Here is a 27,626-nt window from a genome sequence, read left to right on the forward strand (position 1 = left end):
AAAGCGTTGGAAATTCAACAAAAATTACTTGCTCCTGAACATGTTGATGTAGCTACGACTTTAAATGATCTTGGTAATGTGTATTATGATACCACAAAATATGCCAAAGCCAAAGAGTGTTATAAAAAAGCGTTAGAAATTCGAAAAAAATCACTAGGTCCTGAACATGTTGATGTAGCTACGACTTTAAATGATCTTGGCAATATGTATTATAATACCAACAAATATCACAAAGCCAAAGATTGTTATGAAAAAGCGTTAGAAATTCGACAAAAATCACTAGGTCCTGAACATGTTGATGTAGCTACGACTTTAAATGATCTTGGCAATATGTATTATAATACCAACAAATATGACAAAGCCAAAGAGTGTTATAAAAAAGCGTTAGAAATTCTACAAAAATCACTAGGTCCTGAACATGTTGATGTAGCTACGACTTTAAACAATCTTGGTAATGTGTATTATAATACCAACAAATATCACAAAGCCAAAGATTGTTATGAAAAACGTTGGAAATTCGACAAAATCACTAGGTCCTGAACATGTTGATGTAGCTACGACTTTTAATGATCTTGGCAATATGTATTATAATACCAACAAATATGACAAAGCCAAAGAGTGTTATGAAAAAGCGTTAGAAATTCGACAAAAATCACTAGGTCCTAAACATGTTGATGTAGCTACGACTTTAAATGATCTTGGCAATATGTATTATAATACCAACAAATATGACAAAGCCAAAGAGTGTTATGAAAAAGCGTTAGAAATTCAACAAATATCACTTGGTCCTAAACATGTTGATGTAGCTTCGTCTTTAAACAATCTTCGTTATTTGTATTATTATACTAAAGAAAGTGACAAAGCAAGAGAATTTTATAAAAAAGCGCAGCCAAATCGAAAAAAATCAGTTGCTTCCGATCATGTCGTTGTTACTGGATCTTCGAACAGTATTGGTATGTTATTATTTATTTTTGTTTATTATTGCACATATAAGCGTTTTAAAGTGTAACTTTTTAAGTTTTTGAAATTTCAGACAAAATTTTTTAGTATTTTGTGTTTACAATTTATGAATTCCTTTTCTACTATGTTTGGCTAGACTTGAACAGAAAAAATCAATTTCATGAATGTTTAAAAAATTAGTTAAAGCTGTTTCAGGTAAAATTGGATTCATTTGGAGTAATGATCTTATTTTAGGCCGTTTAACCACCATGAGCATTTATCTAGTTAAATTCTGTTATATGTAGTCCATTTGTAGAGCTATCTTAAAATAGATAAGTAAGATTTGTTTCTGAAAGTTTGATGCAAATTGAGAACAATGTAATGCACTTTATTATATATTTAGGAGGAAAAATATTTTAAATCTCTTTTAATATATAAAAAAAACTAAACTCAATTAAACTACTAAGAAACAACGAAATATGCAACTAAAATTTGTTTTTGGTAAACTTTTGCCTAAATCTACATAAAACAAGCCTAATCTTAACAAACAAATTCAGCATGTCGATACTATCTTTAACTTGTAAATACTTAACACCTTCAATCACTAAATAATTGTAAATAACTTCCGCTACCTTTTCAAAATCACTCGTAAATTGGAATGATACCTTCCTGATTGTAAGTTTTGGAGAGGGTATGAAACTTGATAAATCTGATAATAGTAATGAAATTGTTTAAAGGTTAGTGGAATTTTCGATTTTATATCATTGAAATTTTTGCGAAAAGTTTGCAAACTAAGTAAAGCCAAGTTTTTTTTAAATTCTGTTGTCAAAATGCCGGAAATCGCATGTCCGAGGGTCTAAAATATAAAATTTTCCGGGGGGCATCCTCCCTGACCCCTCTACAGAGCTAGCACCTTTGGCGCTCGCAGTGGTGCGTCAGCCACGAAAATTGCTGGATCCGCCCCTGTGTCTATACACATATCTTGTATCAGATTTCCTTATATATTAACTCCATTCAAATATTCATTCATTATACCGCACAGAAGATGGCATAAGTTTGCCAAAAGATGTTTGTAATAAAAAATTGAAAAAAAGTTGATTTTCACGTTAAATGCATCATCTCAAGCGTGCTATTAAGAAATTAGAGAAATCTTTTCTTTCCATCTTATGCTTTATTATGTGGTTTGCAATTTAGGACTAGAGCTTTTTCATCCTAAATCTTTCTAAACTGATATGCCTAAATACAATTTGTTTGACTTAGCCCTGGTTCAACCATTTTTCTTTTCTGAAGTATATGATTTTTACTTTATATAAACGTATGCTTTAAAAAAATCTCAAGTACTCTATTTAAAATTGTTCTTCCTTTTTATCATAACTACAAGGCTGGGACAAGTTATATTTATTACAAATATATGTTGTTTGCTCTATACAGGACGAGTCAAAAAATTTTCTACAAATTGCTTTTAAATTTTTTTCGTAAAAATTAAAAAAACTTAAGTAAAAATTAGGACACAAATAAAATTTTACATTTTTCAGTTTTTATATTTTGAGTATTTTAAGAAAAATAACAGATTTACAATACTTGGTTTTTAAAAAATTTCTTTATTACTTTAAGAACCTAGATTGATATATATCTTTGTTCTTGGAAAGAACGTGTAACTAAATTCCAATAATTTACTTGAAGAATGAATTCTTGTTTTTTTCCTTTTTTATCTAATGTAATAAACATTATAAACTCCAGTTAACTCAGTCTTTCCATGGAAACATATTTATTATAAAAAGCACCCTTCTATTTTACGCTATGGTTCACTTGCTCTACTTTTATATCTTTTTCAAAGAAATAAATTCTGATGATACTGCTGATGCTGAATCCTCTTTAAATTTACACGTTCATACGGAGAAAATAGAAGGTATGCTTATTTTATTAGAAGGTAAATATACAAAATTTAAAGCTTTATTAGATGAGCTCTTTAATAGTCAATAAGAAGGGAAATCGTGAAAATACTTGGAATCTAGATCAAGTTGGTTCTATCAATTCTTCAAATATTCTTTAACTTATGTTTATAAAGATTGTTCATTGCTATAAAATTAAGCGGTTAGAACATTTTGCAATCACAGATAACGCAAAACCTTGCAAATTTTGGTGTTATTTTTAGGTTGTAGTATTTCAAATAACACATGAGACTTTTGTGACATTATATACTATAAAAAACCAGCATTGATTATAACAAATTTTATACACAAAACCTCAAACGTAAAGCACATCCAGGTGTCTCGCTTTTCCTTATTCCTTCTCCCAAAAATTACAATTCTCTAGAGAAAATATGGAAGAAAAAACGAAAATTAAATAAATTGTATTCTTCATTGTCAATTTTAATATCACAACTATTTTAAATCAAATTTGAAAATACTCATGTTGACCACATAGATATACTATGCCACAAAAAACTCTTTGCTGAAACAAAGTAGTTTCCCGCATAAAGTGAGATTCAAATCCTAGAGCATGTTTGCGTTACATTCTTTATGCTGCAAATTTTTTGTTAACGCACAATATCAAACGTATAACAAATTAAAAAACAATATAAAAACTTAGAATACATAAAGCATAGGAGCAAAATACTTCTGTGCATAATTTTGATCTTAAGACAATAAACACTGGCATGACAACATTTACGCTTGAAACAATTTAGTTTAACCAACTTTTTCATATCTTCACTAGGTTTCGCTATTTGCCATTTTTTACGTGTGAAATATGTGAGGCTCCTTCCATGCAGTTAATTTAAAAACTGAACAAATTTTCTTAAGGAAAAATTTGATTGTACTTCTTTCTTGCAATGAGTGAGGAAAGAAAGAGTAGCATGAAAAGAATACAAATCCAACATGCAGTATTTAACGTAAACCATATACGAAGATGCACGGGTGTTATTGTTGTGTATTACATAGATATATAAAAAGGCATGTTATGCCTTCGCTTATCATGATGACACGTAGAATTAAAATCTATAACTTCAATTTAAGGTATGTCTTGCTGAATTTTTTAACTCCAACTCTTTATCAGCAACGTCACTACGTAGAAACATGATATTTTTAAAGTTTGCCGAAGTTGTTATAGTATGAAACCTATTGTAAAATGCATATTATTACATTAGTAAACACGTAAATAAAAACTGACCCAAATTAACAGATAATTTCTTGTTCAAATACACGCACCGACCAAGTGTGTTTTAGTTTATTTCCAGCAGTGAATACGTTTTTCTGATTTTGCACCAGCTTTATATAAAACTTATAAATTGTGCAGCACCTTTGCCCCCATATAAATAAATAGAAACATAACCAGCTTATGTGTATGTTGTTTCAGTTAGAGATCTGACGTCATGGTTACTAAATTCAGGCAGTCAGTCAGTACCTTTCTAACATCGCATATTATTTTAAATTTCTTCAAAGCTGGTTTAGTTTTTGTCTTTTTAAGTAGATTCTTTTCCACTTAGCGAAATATATATAGTATAAGTTTCCCTCTAATAAGAGGCGTAACCAGAACGTTAATTGGGGAGGTGCATATTCATATATTCCGTTGTGCCCTACTGCTTTCTTTTAAAAGTGAAATGAATTTCAATAGAAATTAGTATTGCACAACTGAATTTATTAATATACACCCTCTCCTATTAATTAACGTTCTAGTTACGCCTCTGCGTTAAAGATTCCATAATGATGTCTTTTCCTATCTTTGAGACGTTGTAACGTTGTCTATTGCCTTGAAATTAGACAAACAAGTAGTCCTTACTTTTTTACGGGCTGTGTTGCTTTGGGTTAGAATTGTAGAACAGACATTCTTTTGTTGAATAATTGCTATCAAACAGCCCATGCACATCTTCACAGCCTTGGTGATTCTAAATATTTATATTGTATATTTTCATATCGCGCACTCAGTCCAGTGAGTATGACACTGTAGTAATTACTGCATTTGAGTTTCTATGTGAAATCAGGTATAAAACTCAACATTCTGTAATCGACTTAACTGTATTTAACAATCATGCCCAGGAAGTGTTATGTAAGCTTTAAACTTCTAAGCCATTTCTTAATGTTGTTGTTTTTCAATTTTCAAACACTCTATAGTAAAATTGACAATAAATGGCACCTGAGATGCTAGGTATAATTTTCCTAATTTTCCTACAACCTCCCGTTTGCCGACCTTATTTAATGCTATTAGGTTTTTGCAATGCTTTGCAAAAACCAAAGATTGCAATGCTCTGAGATTGTGGTTTAAAGATAGCGTATGGTTTGACCAACATACGACGCATTGCAGCGTCGACACTTAAAAAGATAAACAACATCAGATTTCAGGAGCTTGGGAATCTTTTCTATGAAATGACTAAAGGAGGAAATATTTGTGGAAGGACGGAAAACAAATCTACTGTTAACGTGAGGGAAGGCAGCGTTACAGAGATGGTTAAGTTGGTTGCGTATTTGGAGAGAGTGTGAGCCTGTGTAGCGAAGGCATAAATAGACGAGCTTCTTGGGCACTGTGATAATAAGTGGTTTGGGAGATAAAACGTTGTCAAAGAAGAGGCGAACAGTGTTGTCAAAAAATTGAGAGGGGAAACCATTTGAATCAAAGAGTTTTCGAACCATCTCTAGTTGATTGTGAAAGTTTTCGTAGTTTTAGCAGATGTTGAAAGTACGGTGACTAATGATAGAGATAAGGCAGTGTTTATAAGTGAGAGGGATGATACTATGTAAGTGGGCGAAGAGTTCAGTGAATGTTGGTTTCTGGTAAATAGATGTTTCGTATTTTCCGTCGGAACGTGTGATAACATTGTCTAGAAAGGGCAATTTGGTATTTTGTTGGATTTCAGAAGTGAAAGTTAAGTTCAAATCAAGCGTCCTATCTCACATGAATATATCATGTCACACTGCTTCCTTTGACGACTTAACTATCATTTTATCCTAACCTTACACTCCTGACTTAATGATCCATGAAAGCCTCCAGTTCTCAAATCTAACACCTTCACTGAATGACCAAGGCAGCTCCATCCCACTCGAACTTTTCTAAATAACCCACTACGTTTTGCGTCCATTTCACACTCCATATCAGTATCTTCACTCATACTTGATATAATATTTTTATATACGTATATATCATGTTCATCACACCTTACTGTAATCTAACACTCATAACTACACTTCTAATATGTAAATATAAACGCACACTTGATCATTTTAATTACCTGTCTGATGATGTCTTGTGTAAAGACGAAACGTTACAAATACCAAATAATTTCTATTAAAAAATGGCTTTATTTCAAATTTTATGTTGGGCAACCATCAGTGTTTGCTGATAATTTATAGCTACGTACCGTATGCAGTTTAAATCGTGCAGAAAATTGCAAATAAATTTCACTGTAGCAAGACGCACTTTGATAAAACTTCTATTGTATATCACACAAATCTGGTGCAAACATTTTGACACATTACTACTGAAACACTATTATATTGTTATCCATAGTTGTACTGAAATCAACATGACACACCTATGATGTATTTTAACAAATCTCATGCTATGTATATTTATATAGTTGATGTAGGATGTCCAACATTTTCTTCCAAAGTAAAAAATTCTATTAACTTGCTTTTAAATGTGCGTTTTTTAGGAGAAATTAACCAAATTCTGCTAGAGATTTCCCGCGAAATTCCTGGTAAATGGAAGAAATTGGCAATATTTCTGAAGGTCAGAGATGCGACAATACAAAGAATTGAACTAAATCATCGTGACGTGGTCTGGCAAGGGTTTAAAATGCTAAAGTGTTGGTTTGAATCACGAGAAAATAAGCAGTTGTGGTACGAAGAACTTGCCGCTGCTCTTCGTAAGATCGAGAAAAATCGTTTGGCTAAAGACGTTCTTCATAAATGTGCAAATGTTGCTTAATATTGTTAAACTAAAATTAAAAGGTCATTTGTCCATTTTTTTATAGTCGCCATTTTCATGTCAAACCCAGAAGCCAGCATTAGGTTGTTTATATTGATTTACGTTTTAATAAAGTACATGAAAAATTTTTTCAGTTCTCATGGGTTAATTAAGAGCAGTGCAATTTATTGCAAATACTAGTGGGAAAAAATAAGGAACAGGGGCAGGAAAAAGATTTTAAAAAAAATTTGCTCCTGATTGGTTAATCAGACAAAGAAGTGATGTAAGAGACAATCAAAATAAAACATTTCAAAGGTGTGAAAGTTAAATTAAAGTAAGCAAAGCAAATGCAATGGCTGGCGCAAGCTTAAGTAAATTTTCTTTGGTGAACGAGCTTACAATTCACTGTTTCCAAGACGTGTTTGGAAAAAAAATATGAACATTGCCAAAAGTAGTTACCTTGTTCTAGCTGCGTGTTTGAAAGCTATGGTGTTATGAAAAGTAACATCCAATGGAATTGTAATATACGAGCAAGCCAGAATGGAGAAATTTTTTCATGTATATTAACCCCTAAATAACTGAGCTCGAGGTCTTTACGGAGAAATATCGGACCGAGTTCTTTTTGCACCAACCGAGTGCTTAGTAAAGTAAAGATCGTGAAAGCGAGGTTATTAAAATGTTTATTATGTACGGCATTATTTGACCTGAAACAAAGCTTGCTTTCTTTCTCTTCCTTGCTGTATTGTAAGGGTTGGCTTTCATTTTCTAGTTTTTGTCACTAAAAATAAATCATTTTTAATTTGCATCGTCCGCATAATTAAACTCTTTGTTTCATTTTTTTCGTTTTGCTTTCTTTTCAAGAAGTTTGTTTATATTTTACATTTGACTATAAAATTACGCATTTTGGACTGTGGTCCATTCATTGAATTAAATATACCTGGACTGCTGACTGCCATACTTTATTTATGATTGGTTGAAGCCAGTGTGAGTACAATAACGTTTACATTCCCCCTGACAACGTGCGCCGCGTGATTGTTCGACGGCAAAAAGTATTCCACGTACAAGGAATTATTTGGTTCTTTTTAGTGTGTTTTTAGTATTATTTATTTACTTCTATGAGCTGTTACATATTATAAGGATGTTGGAAAAGAAACAAAAAAAGAATTGCAAGTAAATGATAATTGACGATCGATGCTATTTCAAGCGATATAATTCAAACTAACAGAAAACCACAAAGAGGTCCTCGGAAACACTTTACACACTGTACAGTTCACGGTCGATAAGTAATTTTTATTAATACTTCATAACGTTTCGTTGGTTTTTTAACAAAATCACTTTAGTTAACTGGAATCTGTAACTTCGTTGTCCATTTTGAATATAACGGTTTCATTAAAACGTTGATAAAATGATGACAGACTTCCATGATTATTTTACTGCGTAGGTTTTGCTTGAGTTTATGTCATGTCCATTCTTGATTTTAGTTTCTCTTCGCATGACACCCATGTCTCCTCAAGTTTTTTTTCAGAAGTTGCTTGTATCCCCTTACCTGAGTAGATCTGAAATAAAGAATGTCAAATACCCTGTCGATCATTCTTGTAAATTTATCTGTAGGCTGACTATTTTTGGCTTTCTTAAGTTTCATCGAAACATTCCAGAATTTAATTGTATTTGCCATGGATGAGCTCAGAGTCTGGGCTCTGTCTTGCCCCACTGATTTCTTTTGAAATTCAATTCACTTTTAAAAGAAATCAGTAGGGCACAACAGAATACATGGATATGCACCTCTCCAATTGAAAATCTAGTTAAGACTCTGGGCTCAGGTATATGTCCTATTGCGTGTCGCAAGATCAATAAAAGATCAACAAACAGGAGTGCCACAGGTAGCTTTGAAACCTTTTTTATGTGCAATCGATTTGCGTAAATATTAATTACTTTCTTTGATTCATGTGCAATGCTTGTCACGTGCGCAATTTAGTTTAACTTCATGCACGTATGTTTGTTTACGCATGTATTCAGACTGCATGGCTTGTACTGTTTTTGAATTAAATGCTGCCAATCTGCGATGCCTTTGAACATTCAAAAACATGACGAATGACAAGGCAAGTGGCCCTGAATTATATACGTTTTGAAAAACTTTTGATACAAGCCCTAAAAACATTGATGTATTTCATACAATAGAAACAAATTTCAATGTTTAAAATACTGCAAAAATATAGTAAAAATAAACGTTATTATTGTGCCGCAGTTGTTTTCTATGCTTTAATTGTCATTTATCTATGGAATATTTACGGTTTTCTAAAAATGTTTGAATTAACGTTTGGTAATTTTGTGTTGAATGTTTCCTACTTTGTCAAAATATAAGACTGCTAAGACCATTAAAAATTGAAGTTAGACAAACATATTGCACATGAATAAGATTTGGTGTTCAATACATAAATCGATAGTATAAAAAACTCAAACGGATTTCTAGGACGCCAATGGGGATGCCGTAAAAGGTTGTTGACTTAAAGGAAACACTTAAAATTGCCAGAACAATCAACGGCTGAAAAACAGTATTAGGCATTTTCGTTGTGTTGAAGCAGGTCATTGATAAAAATTCAAAAATAATGAAAAACAGCGAAACAGGAGGAAGGTGGGTTGTCTCAAAAGTCAAATTTAGCATACGCCAACATCGACGAATGAAGTGAATCCAAACTCATATGCATCCAATTATAGACACTGACATTATGTTTACTCTCCCATGCTAAATTAAAAGTGCAATTTAAAATATCTTGCTCACAAAAACGGCAGAGCTAAAAAGCATTTGAAACATATGCGAAGTAAAATATCGTGAATGTCGTTTATACAAATAAAACCTTTGTCAATCTTTTTGTCAATCTGAACGCAAACACATACGCTTAGCTTTTAAATCGTGGGTTATTTAAGTTTTTTTTAATATGTCATTTTTTATAATCTTCACCTATTAAAGATAGATTTGAGTTTATATTAATCTTAATACCAATAATTGACGATAGTTCTTTGAGAACAAGCGCAGTGTTTGTCACTGATTATAGAAATCTATCAAATAGATTTCCTCTTAATGAATTTGTTGAATTTAAACGACAGGAAAACTATAAGTTCTATAGATGGCTGTATATATTAGATTGTGTAAACTTCTATACTTTTCGATAAATAGAGTATGTAGATTAATAAAATGTCAAGTGTTATGAACACTATGACTAAAGAAAACATGATGTTAGCTATCCACCATTTCTCATTGTACACAATTACTGCATTTGTTAATTTTTTTACAGGTTTTTCGTGTACAGATATTTTATAAGTGTTTGCTTTAGGACTAGCAGAATAGGAAATAAACAATGGAATGTCTGTGCGCAAGTATTGATTCGTTGTCTGTACTAAATAACTCCACACATGATGGCATGTTTCATTTAATCAAAGTCACCAAAAACAGCAGGCTTTGCATTTATAGAAAGAAGGAACCCAAATTTATTGACAGTTCATAATTTAGATTTCAGCTTCGGTGGGATCCTGTAATGAGGAGAAGTTAGATAGCTGGACTTTAGTCAGAGAAAAGATTTTTCCCGTCCAGTATCTGCAACAAATTAAACCTAGTTTGGTTGCAATTAAATTGTGATTCAATGTGTGACTTGTTTAAGGTGCTACAGCCACGAATTTTCCGAATTTTTCTGGCGGTCCAAAGTTAGAAATTCCTACCAATACACAATTTATTGAAAGAATATCATTGTATCTTGTTACTAAAAAGAAAAAGATCTGAAACGGCGGAGAAAGTGCGGAAATTTTGTCCGTAAACATCGCTCAAATTTTCAAGCTCCGGCTACATCGCATCTTTGTTCAACTTTGACGATTCATGCTATAACATGAATCTTGCGTTGACTAAGTCGCTCAAAACTAAAGCGACGTTGAAAGACATTGTCATTCCTACTATTGATGTGGCAGGAATTGTTCCAGCGGGTGAAGACTTAACAATAGAGAGAAAACGAAACACGTATGGATAATTAGACTTGCGTTATGGACGAGCGTGCACGCACATAGTGATTTCAGTATGATATTATTGTTGACTTTGTCTATTGATTTTCATTTTATTTAAGATTGTGTGTCGCTGCAAGACTCTGTGAAAAAGTTAGAAGCAATGTCTTTATCGAAGATTTCAAATAATTTGTCAAATGGGATGTTTGTGAACAATAAATTAACATTTTGCAGGCATTGTGACTCTTTCAATTAAAAAGCCAAAAAATGAAAAACAGGTTGTTGTTGGAATTGATTGTCGATCTTTACAAACTGTGTAAGCCCCCTATTGCTACCATGAAACAAGTAAAATGAAGTCAAACTATAAGGAAACAAATGTAAAGGTTTGATGCCATGATGTTTTGGCTTAAAAGCGGGCATAAGACTATGATATTTGGAGCGGCTTACGGGAGGGGGGAAGGGGAGACGGAAGTGAAGTCCTGATATCACACAAGCATCTCGCTAAAGGTTTTGGTTTTGAAATATTATAGTATCTCTTAGGACACTGTTTACTAAGATTGACAATTGTACATAATAATTAAGTACAGCAATAATTATGCTGACTGAGGTATGTTCTTTCAGAATTTGATAAAATCTCTGTTAAGGATGTACTCAGGCAATACTTTTCTATCTTCAATGGTAGTTAGAGGACGCAATAACTTCAATTCAACGAGAGAAGATCTGGATTTCTTTGCAGTTTACGTATCAGCCAAAGAGTTTTCCGCTCATTATCTTTATGATTTTTTGGGGGTAATTGAGTTTTTAATTGTGTACTTGAGGAAATACAACACGAACCAGGGGAGGATCTAGTGTATGTCAAATCCGTCACGCGACTGATGTTCATATAGTTCAAATATTATTCATCAAATTTAATGATTACAATTTTTTGTGATCATTCAATTTTTTGTGATCATTAAACGTGAAAATTTCCCATTCTGTAATAGTTTGGATTTCATCCTCAAAATTCTGTTTTATATATGAAAACTTATACAAATACCACCTTAGTAAACAGATCAGTAGATTTTAACATGTTTGGAATTATATTAACTGGCTGCTTGATAAGCCTGTGCCTCGACTGGCTCGACCGTTGACGGAGTTCAAGAACGCTTATTTAAGCCATTCCATTGGGAAATAGCCAGATTAGTGGACGATCTGGGATAAATTTGACCGATAAGCGGGGTGGCCGGACCGATAAAGGAGTCCAAGTGCTATCGTATAATTGTTTTGCTTAAATTTTTCTATTACTGTGATTGGTTTGACCGATTTCGACTGATAAGCTGAACTAAATGTTTGAATTAAATGTTTGATTGTTTCATAGTAGTTTTTATAAGCATGATAGAAACTACAATAAGAGCCACCATAGAAATTTAGGAAAATCTTTTACCAATTCATATATTGACATGAATGCTGCTGTCCAGGCTGCGAATTTTTTCAAGAGGGTGAAAAATTTTTTTGCTTGAATTGTAATTAAATGCATGGCAAAGACGATCTCGCAAGAGACATTTCAGTCATTGATTTTCAAAAGAAAGCCATCACTTTTTAAATTTTTCTCAGCAGAATTTTACATCCAAAGTCGTAAGTAAAGGACAACTAAAGTGTATGCATGACTGTAAAGTATTAAAGTCAATTATGCAAGTATGTGATGCGATTTATGTCAATGTGGCGTATGGTAAGCAGATTGACCGTTATATGGTAGCAAAATTCTACATTCCTTTAAATGTATTTCAATGGACAAAAAATCTGTAGCCATAAGGTGCCATGCTATTATTTACCATACTATGAACTAATGTTTGAGGCTTTTCAGTTTATGATCATTGATCATTCAATCATTTGACAGTTTTACTGCACATTGTTTAAGATTTAAGAAAACTATATTAATTACATGAGAAGCTGTTTACTATAACCTGTGGTTTTGAGTCTTCTGATCCATGAAGCTTTTTATTTTGACAATTTGACTGGAATGGTATTAAACCTGAGTATTTCAAATACATGAAATGTTGTCCCATGTCACATATTGTCCCCTTTTCGAACTGAACGCCTCATGTAGAGATGTCAAGGTGTGTTGATCTACGGCTCAGATCAGATTGTCTGCCAGAAGTTCTTAAGGGCTATTGATGTATGAAAAGCATTTTCTAAAAAGTAAAAATGTGTTTCTAGGTGTGCAGATAAACCTTGAAATTTGGCAAAACAGTAAAGTACTTTTTGTGATCACTAGGTAATTTTTCTAATGATCATTTATTATAATTTCTAAACAAAATTATTTCAGATTTACATTTAAACTAGTTTTGATTAGATGAAAAGATATTTATCATGACCAGTAAGCATGACATATGAACCATTTTAACATTCATGTAATTATATGATTAAAGGCATGTTGGTTACACCATTACATTCTGTTTGCATTGGCAAATGCAATGCTACTGGTAATTGCTATATAGCACACCTTGCCTAAACTTACAGGAGATAGTAGTCTAGTGAAATGCCTAATAAATATCAATAACACTAAGCTGTCCTTAATTGCAAATTTTCAATCTGATATTCTTTGTCTAACCTTTAGCAGAAAAAAATTTTGAGTATTTTCTCCAAAGGTAATTTCCTGGCACTGTAAGTGGAAATGGGTGAAGGGTTACAATAAACTTGCATGGTTTAAAGTCTCAAATTTTCTACATCTATAAACTGTCCCTTGTAGTACGTCATTTGTAACTTAACTTGTTATATAGAGGTGTGAATAGGGTTCTCTGGGGGGGTCTATGCCTGACAACTTGGTTGAAATTTTTTAAAACTATATCTTTTTTAGAATAGCATTATTGTAAAGTAAATTTTATGATCCTATGCATGCTAATGAGCTTTATATTTGGCATGATAATGAGCATAAATATTTGGCAAAACATTTAAGTATTGTTCATAAAATGCTCATTTCGGATCTCGTCGTTTTATGGAACTCACTACCAGCAGAACCTAGCCACAGAAACAACCACACATTCGACTGGACAGAAACTAAAGTACTCGGACGCGCACAGACTAAACACACACGCAAATTTAAAGAAGCTTGGTACAGTAAAGACAACGACACAATAAACAGACATATCAACATACCCATCATATACTCACAACTAAAGAAAAAGGACAAAAAATCTACAAAGAAAACCAAAACTACAATATTACACTCTAATAATATTAACACCGATCATATTCACAATACACCAAAACCCATGACAACGCATTTCACCCCATCCAATGACATTAATCCACTCGATAATCCAGTTAGATGCTTTAAGCGTCTACATGCTAAACGCACATGTAAATAGATATTTCATCATTCTGATGAAGGCTCGAAGCAACGAGTCGAAAGCTCAATAAAATTATTTATGATATCCAGAGAAATGCTATTTGTAAACAATGAAGTTTTATTTATCTTTATCCCGAATTCTGTCATTTTTACAAATAGTGGATTCTTTTTTTGACAATAACGAATCCAAAAATTGATACTATTTAACATAAAGCTGACTTTCTTTTACGCCTTTCGAATGACAACGACATATCCGTCTCCCTAGTTGTTAAAACCAGGCTTGTTTACCTGATTTTTTCCAACATTGTAAGATCCACCTCCACCACCACAAGATCCATTCACATTATCCCCGGATGCTCCACCTGAGTAGCCCCCACCTCCACCTGCTCCTCCACCAAAACCATATGCTCCGCCACCACCTCCAAATCCACCAACGTCATTGTTATACGAAAAGCATGACGTCACAAACGCCGTGACTTTACCCCAAACATGCGAGATTTTACCTCAGACACGCGTGTTTACTCAAATAGTATTCCGCAAAAAAATCTCGAAAAACTACACACGCGTGTCTGTGGTAAAATATCGCGTGTCTGTGGTAAAATATTGCGTGTCTGATGTAAGATTTGCCTTCAAATATTTGCTTAAGATGGCGTTCCATGTATTTTATTCAATGATACAAGCAGATATTGTAAAATCTGATATTATACCTGAATTTCCTGATTCTGCCTGTTTTGCTCCTTGTCCGTTTACTCCTCAAGCCCAGTTTCCACAAGGTGTGACACATTTATTATTTTTTCCCGATGTCTCATTGCTGGCATCACAATTTTCTAGACGTTTTTTCAGGTTTTCTAAACCACCACCTCCTCCAGCAACCAGTAGTGGAACATTGTTTTTCCTAGCAACAAAAGACCCTCCACCTCCTCCTGAAGATTGGTGAACAGTATTAACAAGTGCTTTTTGCCCAATCGCCATGTATAAGATATATTACTTTACTAAACTAGACGATCTCAACGTTGTAACCCAGTAAAGTTATTGTATACAATGTTCAATAATTCATTATATACTTACTAGGAATAATGCTTTTTGAAACATCTGGGCTAACTCGTATGCAATTTTAAAGCATGGTTTCCAATATTAGTTTAATGCGACAAACGCGACAGCGATTAACTTAAATCGCGATAATCCCATATGGGAACGTGGTAATAATCGCAATAAATGGAGTAGTATAGAGACTACCGGTTCTGGCGCAGCCCAGGTCTGGAGAATGTCCGTTCTAGCGCACCCCCGGTGTAGAGACTACTGGTTCTGGCGCACCCCCGGTCTAGAGACTACCGGTTCTGGCGCACCCCCGGTCTAGAGAATACCGGTTCTGGCGCAACAGTTCTAGCGCACCCCCGGTCTGAAGGCTACCGATTCTGGCGCACCTCACAGTTTGAGAAGGAGTATACACAAATCTAAGCTCCCAAGCCCTAGTTCACCTACGTATGCTAGCATAATTACAGAGAATGCCAAACCCTGGACAACGGCAGGAGCCAAAGACAGCCGGCCCACCCCCCCGCGTCCGCGCGGCCGTTGGGGTCTATTATTTAAAAGTAGCGTATAGTAGGGTACGTGCTAAGATGAATAGTGAATCAAAAAGAGTACGTATGAAAAGACAAGAGCAAAAAGAAAGAAGAGAAAGAGAGAAAAAATTGAATAATATAATAATAACACAAAGAGAAGAACATCTTAAATTACAAACCAAGCTGCTAATACAGACAGGTACGATACAATTAGAAGAATATTATTTATATAGTATATAAAATCGAGATGGACACTTTTAGAGAGATTCTGTTACTATATAAACAGGGTGTTATCGGTGGTAAAGCTCTAAACTCATTCCTTGAAGCTTTTCAACCACTAGCATATACATCAAGAAAGCGTACCAATACAGCTCCACCTGAACGTCCTTCGGCACCATGTAAGCGCAGACCTATTAAGCCTAATGACGTAATAGAAATTAGACCACCTGTTATAACAAATTCCGTAGGTTGGGAAGGTGCGTATGGAATTATGAGCGCCCCAGCGTTAATACGCTATAACGCATTTCAGTTTCTAAGTGCAATTCCTCCAAAAACTGAAACTCCGACGCCTCCGGCGATGTGAAGTGTTCTTATTCAGTTCTAGAGGATGAAGGAAAGCATTTAGATTCGTCTAGAGCTTCGGGTAGCAAATGTTCATCAAATAACCGTTGAAGATTCGGGTATTATACTTTCTATAGTGAGTGTGATAATTACTTTAGCAGTTCCCATCTGTTGAACAAATAATGTTGCATCAGCAGGTAAGTCTACATCTATAAAATAGCTATAGCTACATTCAAAGTTAATATCACCAATACGATGTGTTTTTGTTTTACTTTAGACAAGTAATTTGGTAGGAGATTGAAGTACTCGTAGCGCCTCTGCACTTGTAAAACATTTTCCACTTAGTGATATTCGGTAGAGTCCAGCGGTTTCGATGGTTATTGTAGAAGAATCTTCTTCACCTTTTTCACACATCGCGACATTGGTCCAATCTGAACCTCTTTTTCCTGTGACTGAAGTACCAACTTGAGTGTACACACCTACTGGAATTTCTAGTCGCTTTTTATGTTTTTCACGTCTTCTATGATGTTTTACACGACGAGCGTGGTGGTTTTTTGCCGGACGTAGCAAAGCTTCGAGAGCCTCACGCGAAGGTTTATCTACGTCTGAATAGTTCCACGAAGATATGACTATTTTTTCAGGACTAGAGTTACATTCTAGTTGGAATTTTTCAAAATTTTTCTCTCTATTTTGTCGTACGTATACTTCTACTGCTCGGCGAAAGAGATCGTTTGTTGATTCAAATTCATGAACCGAAGGCTCAGATGCGTTAGACATTGTAATTCTATATATATTATAAAAAATTTTGTTAGTCTATTAAGAATACTCTAAATAGTGTAGCTCATATCTTCGCGTTCATTTAGAGGGTATTGTACTAACATATGACATCCATTTGTTAGTGGTATCATGCACGAAACTAATATGAGGCCCCCAACTTTGTTCAAACACAGTAGATCTAATGTTGAACCACTCGTTTTGAGACCGTTCAAACCAAATATTTAAAAATGCTATTTTATTAATTTCGAGTGTTTTTCCTGTAGGAAACGTTACAAAAGTTACATTTACTCCGCTCATACCTGGGGGTAAAATCCATTAGGAGAGTTCAAAGCAGGTTTATCTCCTTGGTCTCCTTTGAGCCCATCAGCTCCAGGTTGTCCTTGAGGTCCTTGACCTCCTGACGGCCCCTGAGGCCCCGTGGCTCTAGTATCTTCTATAGGCCCTTGAGTTCCTGTGGCTCCAGTATCTCCTTTAGGCCCTTGAGGCCCTGTGGCTCCAGTATCTCCTTTAGGCCTTGAGGCCCTGTGGCTCTTGCGGCCCCTGTAGACATCGGCACTCCTCTAGGACCTGTTAGACCTCTAATGCTTTGTTGCCCTTGAGGTCCTTGAGGTCCCCGAGGTCCTCGGGGTCCTTGAGAACCTTAAGCTCCTGTGATCCCGGGCGCACCATCGCTTCCATTAGTCCCTTCAGTTCCGTCATCCCCTTTAAGCCCTCGAGGTCCTGTCTCTCCTTTGGGCACTCTGTCCCCAGGGTCAACTTTATCTCCCTTAGCTTCTCTAGAACCCTCATCAACTTTCACTCCTTTTTCTCCCTTTGGTCTTCTAGGACCCGTATCTCCTTGAGCACGCGCAGCTCCCGTGTCACCTTTATCTCCCTTAGCTCCTCTTGGGCCTCTAGGCCCTGGTGATCCCTGTTTTCCAGATCGATAACCATCATCAGTTCCACCGATTACTAAAGTCGCCATTAGTTTGATGCGACGTTTATATACCTACTATATATAATAGAAAATTTTTTTTATTAATTACTGGAGAGAAATCAATGACGAGCCTCCAGCCAGACCCGCGATTTTCTTGAAAGCTTAAGCTTCACCTTCACGGCGTGTGCTTTCAGCAGCGGCGGCAACAGCTCCTTTTTTTTCACGCTCCAAGTTCTTATTCGTCTTTCCATCTCTTTGAGTAGAGAAGCTACATCGGCAGCCTGTTTCTTACGCATTAGAGCGTCGAATTCATCTTGGATAACGCGTTTACGCTCGTTAAAACGCCGTATTTGATTTAAAACCTGTTCAAACTCTTCATGTGAGACTCGGCTTTCACTAAGAGCAAGTGACGTAATATCACCAACAGTCATCAGAATCGTCGCAGCAGCTTGGGCTATGCGGTCGTCCTTTTTAGCCTTTTTCTCGAGCTTTTTACAAACAGCACGCCCAACACCTGAGATCAACCGCCATTTTATTGATATTTTTAGCGAACGAGAAGCAAGTTTTTTTCGACCTAAGTAAATATATTTGTGTATCTTTCATCACTGTGTTGTTTGTTTGAAGCTTTAAGGTGCTCTAAATCATCACGAATTTTGATTGGTTTAAATTATTGTATGAAAAACCATTTGGTTAATCGAGCTCGTTATTTTCTGTGAACGATGTAAGCGTGGCTAGCATTAAATAATGGTAATAAGCTCTTTTATAAACCTTCAAATTTTCCCTGAAGCTTAAAGATGATCCTTTCTTTATCACTTTTAGTTGATTTAGCTTGAGCTTGAAACAGCAATTAAATATTTTATGCTGATAACATTCAGCCCTGTTCTTAAAACTTTGAAATAAAACCGATGGAAACCATCATGCTTGTAAAATACTTAGTCTTCTTAAAGACTACTTTCACTGCCTTATTTGCTTCTATAGCTTCGTACAGAGAAACGATTGTATAATTTGTATGCTGCGACTGATGAAGAAGACAAAAATTGGATATCTAAATTAGAAAGCTTGGATACGTAGAGCTATGACGGTCCAATCAGGAATTTCATTATAATCTAAAGAAATGTTGTGCATATTTGAAATATTTTAACATTTTAGAACGCATATTTAGGGTAATTTATGTATGTATTTTCATTTTTTTAAATAATGATATCATTTTGAGACACGCACACGTTTCAAATTATCATGACTGAAACAACCAATACGAATTTTCGTTGTATTTCCACATGTTATAAAAATAGTGTGACACCAGTTATAATCAGTGATGCAACTTAATTCTCATTGATCGCGTATTATAACAATAAGAGTCTCAATACTATCAAATGGTAGGCTAACAAATTTAACTTATTGCTCTGTTTGAACACTACCCCAAGTCTAGAGTACGTGATTCTAATAATGATTCACAATAGTTTTTCTGAACAAATTAAAGGTACAGAAGCCAAAAAGGCTTAGTTGATGACTCCAAGACTTGTAGGGTGTTGTTTTGTCAACGTACACCGCCGTATAAGTTATCTTCAATTTGCTGTGCCTCGTAAATTGTCCTCAATAAGTTGTACCCAGTAAGTTGTTCTCATGCAATATAGTTAAATTACTATATATATATATATACATATATATATATATATATATATATATATATATATTTATATAAGAAGAAGAAAATACACAAAACTACAATTTCATCCCGACAAGCCTGTTTCGTGATTGCTCACTCTTCAGGGATTTAACCATCTGGATTTATTCTGGTTTTGTGGCATGATTATATATATATATATATATATATATATATATATAATCATGCCACAATAAAAACCAGAATAAAAAACTTCTGTGCAGTTGTATAAAATATGCTCACGCATTCAAGAAAGCTTCTAGATTTCCTTCTAATAATGACTATAGATTTCTATTGAATTACCTTGATGAGGAAAGTATTTGGATGCAACTGGTCAAAATATAATGGAGGAGGTGAAGACTCTCGTTTGCATTGTGGTTGTAGAACATACTTCGTATTAGGGAAGCTAAATGATATGAAAAGTCGCTGGGGGAGTTAGCGTTCTGACCTTTTACCAAAAATTTAGGAAAATTGTTTATTGCTCATATATAGTCATACATCCAATGTTTGCCAGTATTTGAAGAACATTTGTATTTTAGGTTGTTGAATTAAAACCGTCAGTGAGTGTTTTGCTTGCTATTTTCATGTTCATATATAATAAAACGAAGACATAATATGTTTGTTTTGTTTATGTTTCTTTCAAATTTCGTGAATAATTAAACAAGTTTGTGTGTTGCAATTTTCAGCCGGCCATTCATTATTATGCTAAAAATATATCAGAATTTCTTTCTGTGCAATTTAATTTATAAAGAACATTTAATTATAAGTACTAGAGAAATGATCAAAGTATTAAAGAGAGCATATGCACTACGATAAAAACATCGTAAAGTTATAATTTAAATATACATCTAATGTTTTGCTCAATCATTGCTCACTATAATATTTAAAAAATGTTATGATTAACAACAATAAAAATCATATGGTGCAATACCCTTGTTTTACATAACAATATATTCCTACGATGGTTCAAATTCCTTTCATTAAAAACATTTATTATACACGGAATTAAAGGATGCGTATGATGTTTTTATGAGACGATTTTAAAAAAGTTGAAGTAGCTATCAGTTCAAGGTAAGATACACAAAAAATAAATAAAGTTTTAATTACTATACGTCTTAGATGATCAGTTATTTTATCTGTGGTACTAATGATTTGTACTTTGAATATATTCTTGGCTTGCTTTAATTGTCAAGCGTTAAAATTTTTACAAAACCAATAGCACTCAATAAACATTTAACAAATATTTGTCGTGTGTTCCTTTAAAGCAGTGAATTATGATTAAAGGGAAACATGATTGGACGATTTTAAGTTTTAATGCAGACCAGGAGTTGGACGATTTTAAAATCAATGGAAATTATTCATAACATGAATTTATAGTTATAACAAATAAGGCCAAATTAAGCGTTGTATTTATTAGTCTTCTAATATAAACTTGAATCCACCACTGAATGACTAGTATATAGCGTAGACACACTATAGATGAATTTGGACTGAATTTTATGTATTTTAAAAAGTAAATATTTTGTTTGAGCTTTTGCACTAAGCCTTTTTAATGTCTTATTTGCGTCTAAGCCATCCATACGACGAAATGTAAATTATATATAATTTAAATAAACTACTTCATTGAGGTGAGTGCGTACGATTTAAAACTCAACATAGACAATTCCGTTCTTACGAAGGAACTTAATTGTTTTGTATTTTCCGTTGTTCCTTTTCTTTTGGACCTAAATGTAATGTATTTCCTGAGATATTCACGAAGTTGCTTGACGGAAATGTCGTCGATGCTTTGGGATTTATATTTATTTTGGCAATAAAAAATTTTAAAGAAGTCTATGCCCGTATTCTAAAAGCTCACTCACATTCACATATATTGAGAGCGGCATAAAAATCACACTCTATCTAATCATCAGCAAAGTCATTTCTCCATCTATGGCAAGATTTTCTCCTAGATATTTCGAATCAAGAAATCAGTTGAGAGAAACTGAGGCTTTGATTATGTATGAAGTAATTTCGAAGCCCCACTCATTGACTGTGTAATGCTTGGCATATTTTCTATGCGCATGCGTTAAGTCCACCATTTTCTTGGCTAGTAACTAGACGACTGTGTACTATGAAGTTGTATTGAAAAAAAGTTAATTTAGGATATTAGTCATCTCATATTGGTGAGATGGCGAAAGTTTGTAAGAAAACAGGAAAGATATATAACATATGTTTATAGCGAGAGCTCATAATTTCATTGCTAACAAGTACGTAAATGCTTGTTTATTGGTAAATTCGAAGGTTACTACGTAGGGTATAGGTTTGTAAATATTGCTATGTTAACGAAAGTCGAAAATAAAATTAGGAAAATGAGAAATAAAAATGACTTACCTGAAGACAAAGTTTGATTGAAATTCTATGAGTTACTGTTCAGGAACTAGGAAGTCATTTGAGATAGAGCGCGCGATATCAAGATCAGTTTTTAAAAAATTTGCGAACGTCCTTATGCATATTGAGGCAAAGAGTATTTAACATCATTTGAAAAGAAGTAAGTTAGTTGTCGGGTGGGGGACTTCCTAGTTCCTAAACAGTAATTCATACAATTTCAATTAAAAATTAGACTTCAGGTAAGTCTCGTTTAATTTTCTAATTCTATTTCGTCACTGTTCTACGTCACTAGGTAGTAATATGAGATTTTAAACAATGTGACATGAGCAATAACTCATAACAAACATGTATAATTGAGATTTCACATTTCATGTCTCACAAATGGCAGAAAGTGGATCATTGCCAAAGTTCTTCGCCTCAATTGGTTTATTATAGAATGTTTGAAAAGTTGTTCATTACGCCATGTAGCTGCATTCATAATAGTGTCCATAAAAATATTCAATGCGTTTGCTGCAGAAGTAGATGCAGTTCTAGTACTGTGTGCACTGTAAACCTTAGTATTTATACAAGCATCCTTTAACACGTATTTTAACCATCGGGAAATGATCGCTGAAGTGACCGAATAATAAGGTTTTTTAAAAGCTCAATAGGAGTTGTCTTGCACCATTTCGTATGGGTGCAGTGGCATTTAGATAATGGGACAAGTAATTAAATACACAAAACCCAGTTTCTGGTGGATAAACCCGAAATTCTAAAGGAGCAGCATGCTTACCAGGTTTAGATGTTTTGAGCAGTTGGTGCACATGAAAAACTATTCGATCATCATTCTTCTCCATATGAGAAATATCCAATGCATAAAGTATTTGGCATCGCTGACCAGATAATGAAGCTAAAAGCATTACTGTTTTTAGTGTTAATAATTTTAAATTGAGATCTTTTTGAGGTTGAAGATTTCGAAGATGTTTGAATACCAATGAAACATCCCAGACCATGGCATATCTAGGAAGAGCTGCTCTTGCAACAAATACACCTTTAACAAACCTAGCAACGAGTGGATGTGTAGCAAACGAGATGTACCTTGGTAGAATTCGGATAGTAGATATGCGCTCCTTGCAGTATTAATACTGCTGTAGGATAAACCTTCCTTGTATAATTTTGCAAGAAAATTAATGCCCTCTTCTACAGAGGACGAGATAGGATCGATTTATTTGCGTTGCAATATTGTCGCCAACGGTTTTAAGCCATGTAGAATATTGCTTCTTGATACCGGTAGGCCAAGACTGCTGGATGATTTGAGAAGCCTCTTGTAAAATGCTTCTATCATAGAGGAGTTTCCCGTTAACTGGCAAAGTAATAGCTCCAGTTTTGTATGGAGAGGGTGGATTTGATCTGGATAAGCTGGAAGAGTAAAGGTCATTCTTCCTCTAGGTAAAACAATAGGATGTGCTATTAGCTTCTGCATCAAAGCTGGCCACCAACGTTGTGTTGGCCAGTTTGGGACTAAGACTAGTCCTGTGCTTTTATCTTGTACTTTTTTGTAACACTTGCAAAATTATGCTAAAAGGCGGGAACGCATAAAATGTAAAATTGGCCCACCATATCGTAAAGGCGTTGACAGCTATAGCATACGAGTGAGGTTGGTATGAAACATAAGGATTTACTTGAATATTCAACCTTGACGCAAACAAATCAATGCTCGGAGTTACGTCTAGTTTTTGAATGGCACACGTAAGCAGAGTCTTGTTCAACTGCCATTCTGTTTATCTGCGTCATATTCGAGATTCTCGATCCGCAGTGACATTTTGCAATTCTGTAATGCTGTCAATCAAATATCATACGAAATGCAGCAAGTCCAGACATTGCATGTCAGCTTGAGAACAGACCTTGAGTGGCATGTGCCCATTTAATTAATGCAATCTTTAGCGGTAGTATTATCAATTAATACCTTAACATGCTGACCTTTTAGTTCTGAAGAAAATGACTCAAGAGCAAACAATACCGCAAGAATTTCCAAATAATTTATATGATTGGAAGCTTCCAAGGGCGTCCAGTTACTCCCAGCACATACACCATTTAGGGAGCAGCTCCATCCTGTAAACGACGCATCTTTTTTTAGGCATATGCTAGGTTTATTTTGAGTAAATAGCTTGGAAGTCGTTCATATAAATAACTGCCACCATCGTAAATCGTGTATGGCCACAGAAGACAGGGTCATTGTCTTGTCAAATTTACCGCGGTTTGACTTAAGGGCATCGCTTTTTTCCATTTCCAGTTAGCGATAATGCAACTTACCGTACACTACTCGGGGGATACTCGAAGTTAGAGTGCCCAAAATCCGAGAAACATCCCTTATTTTTGGGTGAGAAGCTTGTAGCAGCTCATGACACATGCGTTTTATCTTCTCAGCATGAAGCACGAACACATGAAGCATATGTGTCGTATGTCAGCCAAATATTATCAATAAATCCAACCGAAATATGTCCTTTTTGACAGAATTTTTGAAAAAACGAAGAGTTTTGTAAATTTTCGTGGGCAGATGGCTAGGTCATTAGGAAGACAGGTAAATTTATATAGCTGCCCTCTCCACCAAAATTTGAGGAATTTTTGATATGCTGGGTGAATAGGTACACAATAGTAAGCTTCCTTGAGATCGATGGATGCCATGAAACGATTTGGTTTCATACGCCAAATAGCTGACCAAACACACTCCATTTTAAACTAGTGATATTTGACACGCCTGTTTAAGGATTTCAGATTAAGAATCATGCGAAAAGAACCGTCTTTCTTGTGGCAAGTGAAAATTGGAGATACAAATCCACCTGATTCATGGTGAGAAATGTGCAAAACGCCTTTTTTGCATAAGTAGTTCCTTTCTAAATCAATCTTGTTCATTTCAACATCGGGTAGCTATATTTACTTGGGTAAAGCTCTTTGAATCCAAATTGTGTCAAATTCAATTTTTTGTCCAGACACTGTCTCTAAGCTTTCCTTATCAGAAGTGAGTGTTTCCCATGCACTTAAAAAATTTGATATGCTGCCAGCCTGATAGGTCTCCAAGCTTTTATTCAAATACGCTATTAGCGTTGATACAAAACAAGAGTGCTTGCTTACCTGTAAAGTCTTAAAATGTCTTAAAAATTCATTGTTTTCTACTTGCAATCGTTCGTTGTGTCCGATCGTTTCTTCCCTAATTTGTTCCTCTTCGACTGTAGGGGGTGTTACCCTGATGACGGGATAAAAAAGGACGCCATTGTCGTTTCCCTTGTTTGGAATGTTGCTGCCAAGTTGTATTAGAAGAGCTTGTTGTCGCGTTGCCAATCTTGTTGGATGTGCGAATGTGATTAATTTTTGGTTTGCAATTCATCTTCAAGCAAATATTTTGTAATGAGAAGATGCGATACGCATAAAATACTAAATATTCGATGGAGATTATGACGTATAGCGTCACGTCGTCGTTGAGACAATTCAACACTTACATGTTCCAGGATCGCTATGATAACAGCGTTCATACAAACAAGATTATTAATATTCTGTTCGATGCTGTTATTGCAGGCAACCTACCGTTCATTGGTAGTTTGTGCTGCTATATGACGGACATTCGTCATGGCTGATTGAATGGCACTCAATTGTAAATCACGCCCTCTAGCTGTGCGGTCTAATTTTCCCCAAATGTCGGGGTTTACCTTAGGTACAATAAGGCGATCGCAGCTCTGAGGCCTAAAATATTTAGCTTGTTTTTCCTTCAATTGCTCGTCGCTCATCTTATTCAGCCAACGCTGGTTGATAATTGAGTCGAGCTTCTCTTTAACGATTGGTGAAGTTTTCTCAGTTTCGTCTAGAGTCTGCAAAATCTCTTCCAGAAACGGGTACACTGCTGGTTGTTCTGCTTTAGAATTACGCTTGGTCGAAGGTTCTTCGTTTTGTGCCAACAAGACTTCACATCATGCCCTGATTCAGGGATAAAAGCACTTGCTTTCCTCTCACGAGTAGATTCTACTGTAGAGGATACTGACGTTTGCTGCATTAACCTCAGTGATTCACTCATTGCAGTTTTTGTTTCACTCATCCTACAAAGGGCGGTTGCAACATTCAAACTCTTTGATTTGACTTGCATTTCTTCGCTTTCTTCCATCATGTCATCTTGTTCATCGTGTTCAGCAAAACCCAGGAGTGCTGCTTCATCTCCGACATTATCTCTTAATGAATTTTCTTCACTTGTAGAAGACATAATTCAAAAAATTTGTAATATAGTGTGGAAAGGAACTTTTTGTAACTGATCGCTGTGAAGTCTACGCTCGAACTAATCTTGATATCGCGCGCTCTTTCTCACATGACTTCATAGTGACATAGAACAGTAACGAAATAGAATCTCTTACGATTTCGTTACTTCTAAATTATGTAAATTCAAATTAATTGAGGTGTAATCTACAAAGACCAACGAGTGTCGGAGTGCAAAACGTACTTGTACAAACGTCGTAATAATTCATGTTACAACATGCTTGCCAACTTTTCACACTTACCATAAAGTAACCATTCAAAGAATCGAATAATGATTCATGAGGCGCTTTTGTGAAGAGACCGTTCATTTTAAGAAACATCCAAGTTTACTTATGTTAATGCTTCAAGCATGTGGCGGGTCATCATAACAATTTGTTTAAATCAAAATTTTCAATTTCCTTTAAATTTTTCTTTAAAGACTTTGGATTTTTAAACTTAGTTCGGTCATGTGATCATCATCATGTGCAAACCTGGCTTACCCCAAAATTATGGCATTATTATATATTTATTACATTTCATGCATCGCAGTTAGTGATTTGTTGAAAGAAATGACAGCAACTATCGACTAATAATAAAGTCATAAGTCAAAAAATCAGTCTTATCCAGGAGGATTCTTTGAGACAACAGTAAGTATGTTGTTGTTCCAGAGTAATTCTAAGGCGCTTATTTACATCTCTTATTTTTGTAAATGTGTTGGTAAAATATTTTGCCTTGCAAATATTAAAAAAATTCTGATACCGTGACAGATATATCATCCAACAACTTTATTACTCCACATAAAGAACAAATAAAAATTTTTTTAATTGAATTAATTTAACTCTAAACGTAGATTTGCAAACACAACATAGTCTTCGTTTAAATGCGTGGGCTAGCAGATTATAAATGCAGATTTTGAGTTTTATCATTTCCATTACTCTGCGGTGGTTGTGTCAATATACAGCTATTTTTTTTGAATTTGAAACAGTGAAATAAACTAAACTTTTTCATTTTTTTTCTAAAGGTTGCACAATTTAGCGGTCATTACAATAACATTGATGAAATACCGCTTCATCATTCACCCGTCTTAGGTTAATTGTATGGCATACAGGCCAATTATTGAATAAATCTTTGGTTATTAATCAATAATTAAAGTTGTTTAAAGAGTTACTTTAACGAGTGTGTTATTAAGAGTAACAGCTAATTAGACCTTAAGTTGGAAGAGTTTACTAATATTACTATTAAAGTTATTTTAACAGTGAAGTTAAATCAGTAATTGACATTTTTTCCCACGACACAGGTGATCAAATTTTTTGTGTCATTCATTTGTTATTCATAAGTAAGCCACAAATTTTGACTTCTTTTTTGTAA

General features: G+C 34.6%; 3 protein-coding genes and 1 pseudogene across 3 annotated transcripts in view; 2 read left to right on the forward strand and 2 right to left on the reverse strand.

Moving 5' to 3' along the window:
• The first annotated feature begins 151 nt into the window (after window positions 1-151).
• LOC124455918 (nephrocystin-3-like) lies at window positions 152-6,899 on the forward strand. The gene is made up of 4 exons (XM_047006527.1): window positions 152-283; window positions 534-953; window positions 2,777-2,848; window positions 6,587-6,899. The coding sequence occupies exons 1-4, from the start codon at window positions 205-207 to the stop codon at window positions 6,859-6,861; spliced, it is 846 nt and encodes a 281-aa protein (XP_046862483.1). The 5' UTR covers window positions 152-204; the 3' UTR covers window positions 6,862-6,899.
• Window positions 6,900-14,416: 7,517 nt separating this feature from the next.
• On the reverse strand, window positions 14,417-15,127 carry LOC124455868 (heterogeneous nuclear ribonucleoprotein A3-like). The gene is made up of 3 exons (XM_047006482.1): window positions 14,915-15,127; window positions 14,783-14,795; window positions 14,417-14,658 (listed from the first exon to the last, which is right to left on the reverse strand). Exons 1-3 carry the CDS (start codon window positions 15,125-15,127, stop codon window positions 14,417-14,419), a joined length of 468 nt encoding a protein of 155 aa, XP_046862438.1.
• A 2,221-nt stretch (window positions 15,128-17,348) lies between these two features.
• Window positions 17,349-18,019, reverse strand: LOC124455869 (annotated as a pseudogene).
• A 2,624-nt stretch (window positions 18,020-20,643) lies between these two features.
• The window catches only part of LOC124455917, an 80,510-nt gene continuing 73,527 nt past the window's right edge, over window positions 20,644-27,626 (forward strand). The window contains exon 1 of the mRNA XM_047006526.1: window positions 20,644-20,705. The gene's annotated coding sequence lies outside the window, so the exon portion shown is untranslated. The remainder of the gene's footprint in view (window positions 20,706-27,626) is intronic.

Source organism: Xenia sp. Carnegie-2017, unplaced genomic scaffold (assembly GCF_021976095.1).
Source record: "Xenia sp. Carnegie-2017 unplaced genomic scaffold, XeniaSp_v1 HiC_scaffold_4, whole genome shotgun sequence".
NCBI lineage: Eukaryota > Metazoa > Cnidaria > Anthozoa > Malacalcyonacea > Xeniidae > Xenia > Xenia sp. Carnegie-2017.

Bases quoted from the DNA above. Each gene is read 5' to 3' on its own strand.
- LOC124455918 (XM_047006527.1), top strand. From the start codon at position 205: ATGTATTATAATACCAACAAATATCACAAAGCCAAAGATTGTTATGAA. The intron at 284-533 runs GTCCTGAACATG...CAAAATCACTAG, and splicing joins AATTCGACAAAAATCACTAG to GTCCTGAACATGTTGATGTA. The intron at 2,849-6,586 runs GTATGCTTATTT...TGCGTTTTTTAG, and splicing joins TCATACGGAGAAAATAGAAG to GAGAAATTAACCAAATTCTG.
- LOC124455868 (XM_047006482.1), bottom strand. From the start codon at position 15,127: ATGGCGATTGGGCAAAAAGCACTTGTTAATACTGTTCACCAATCTTCA.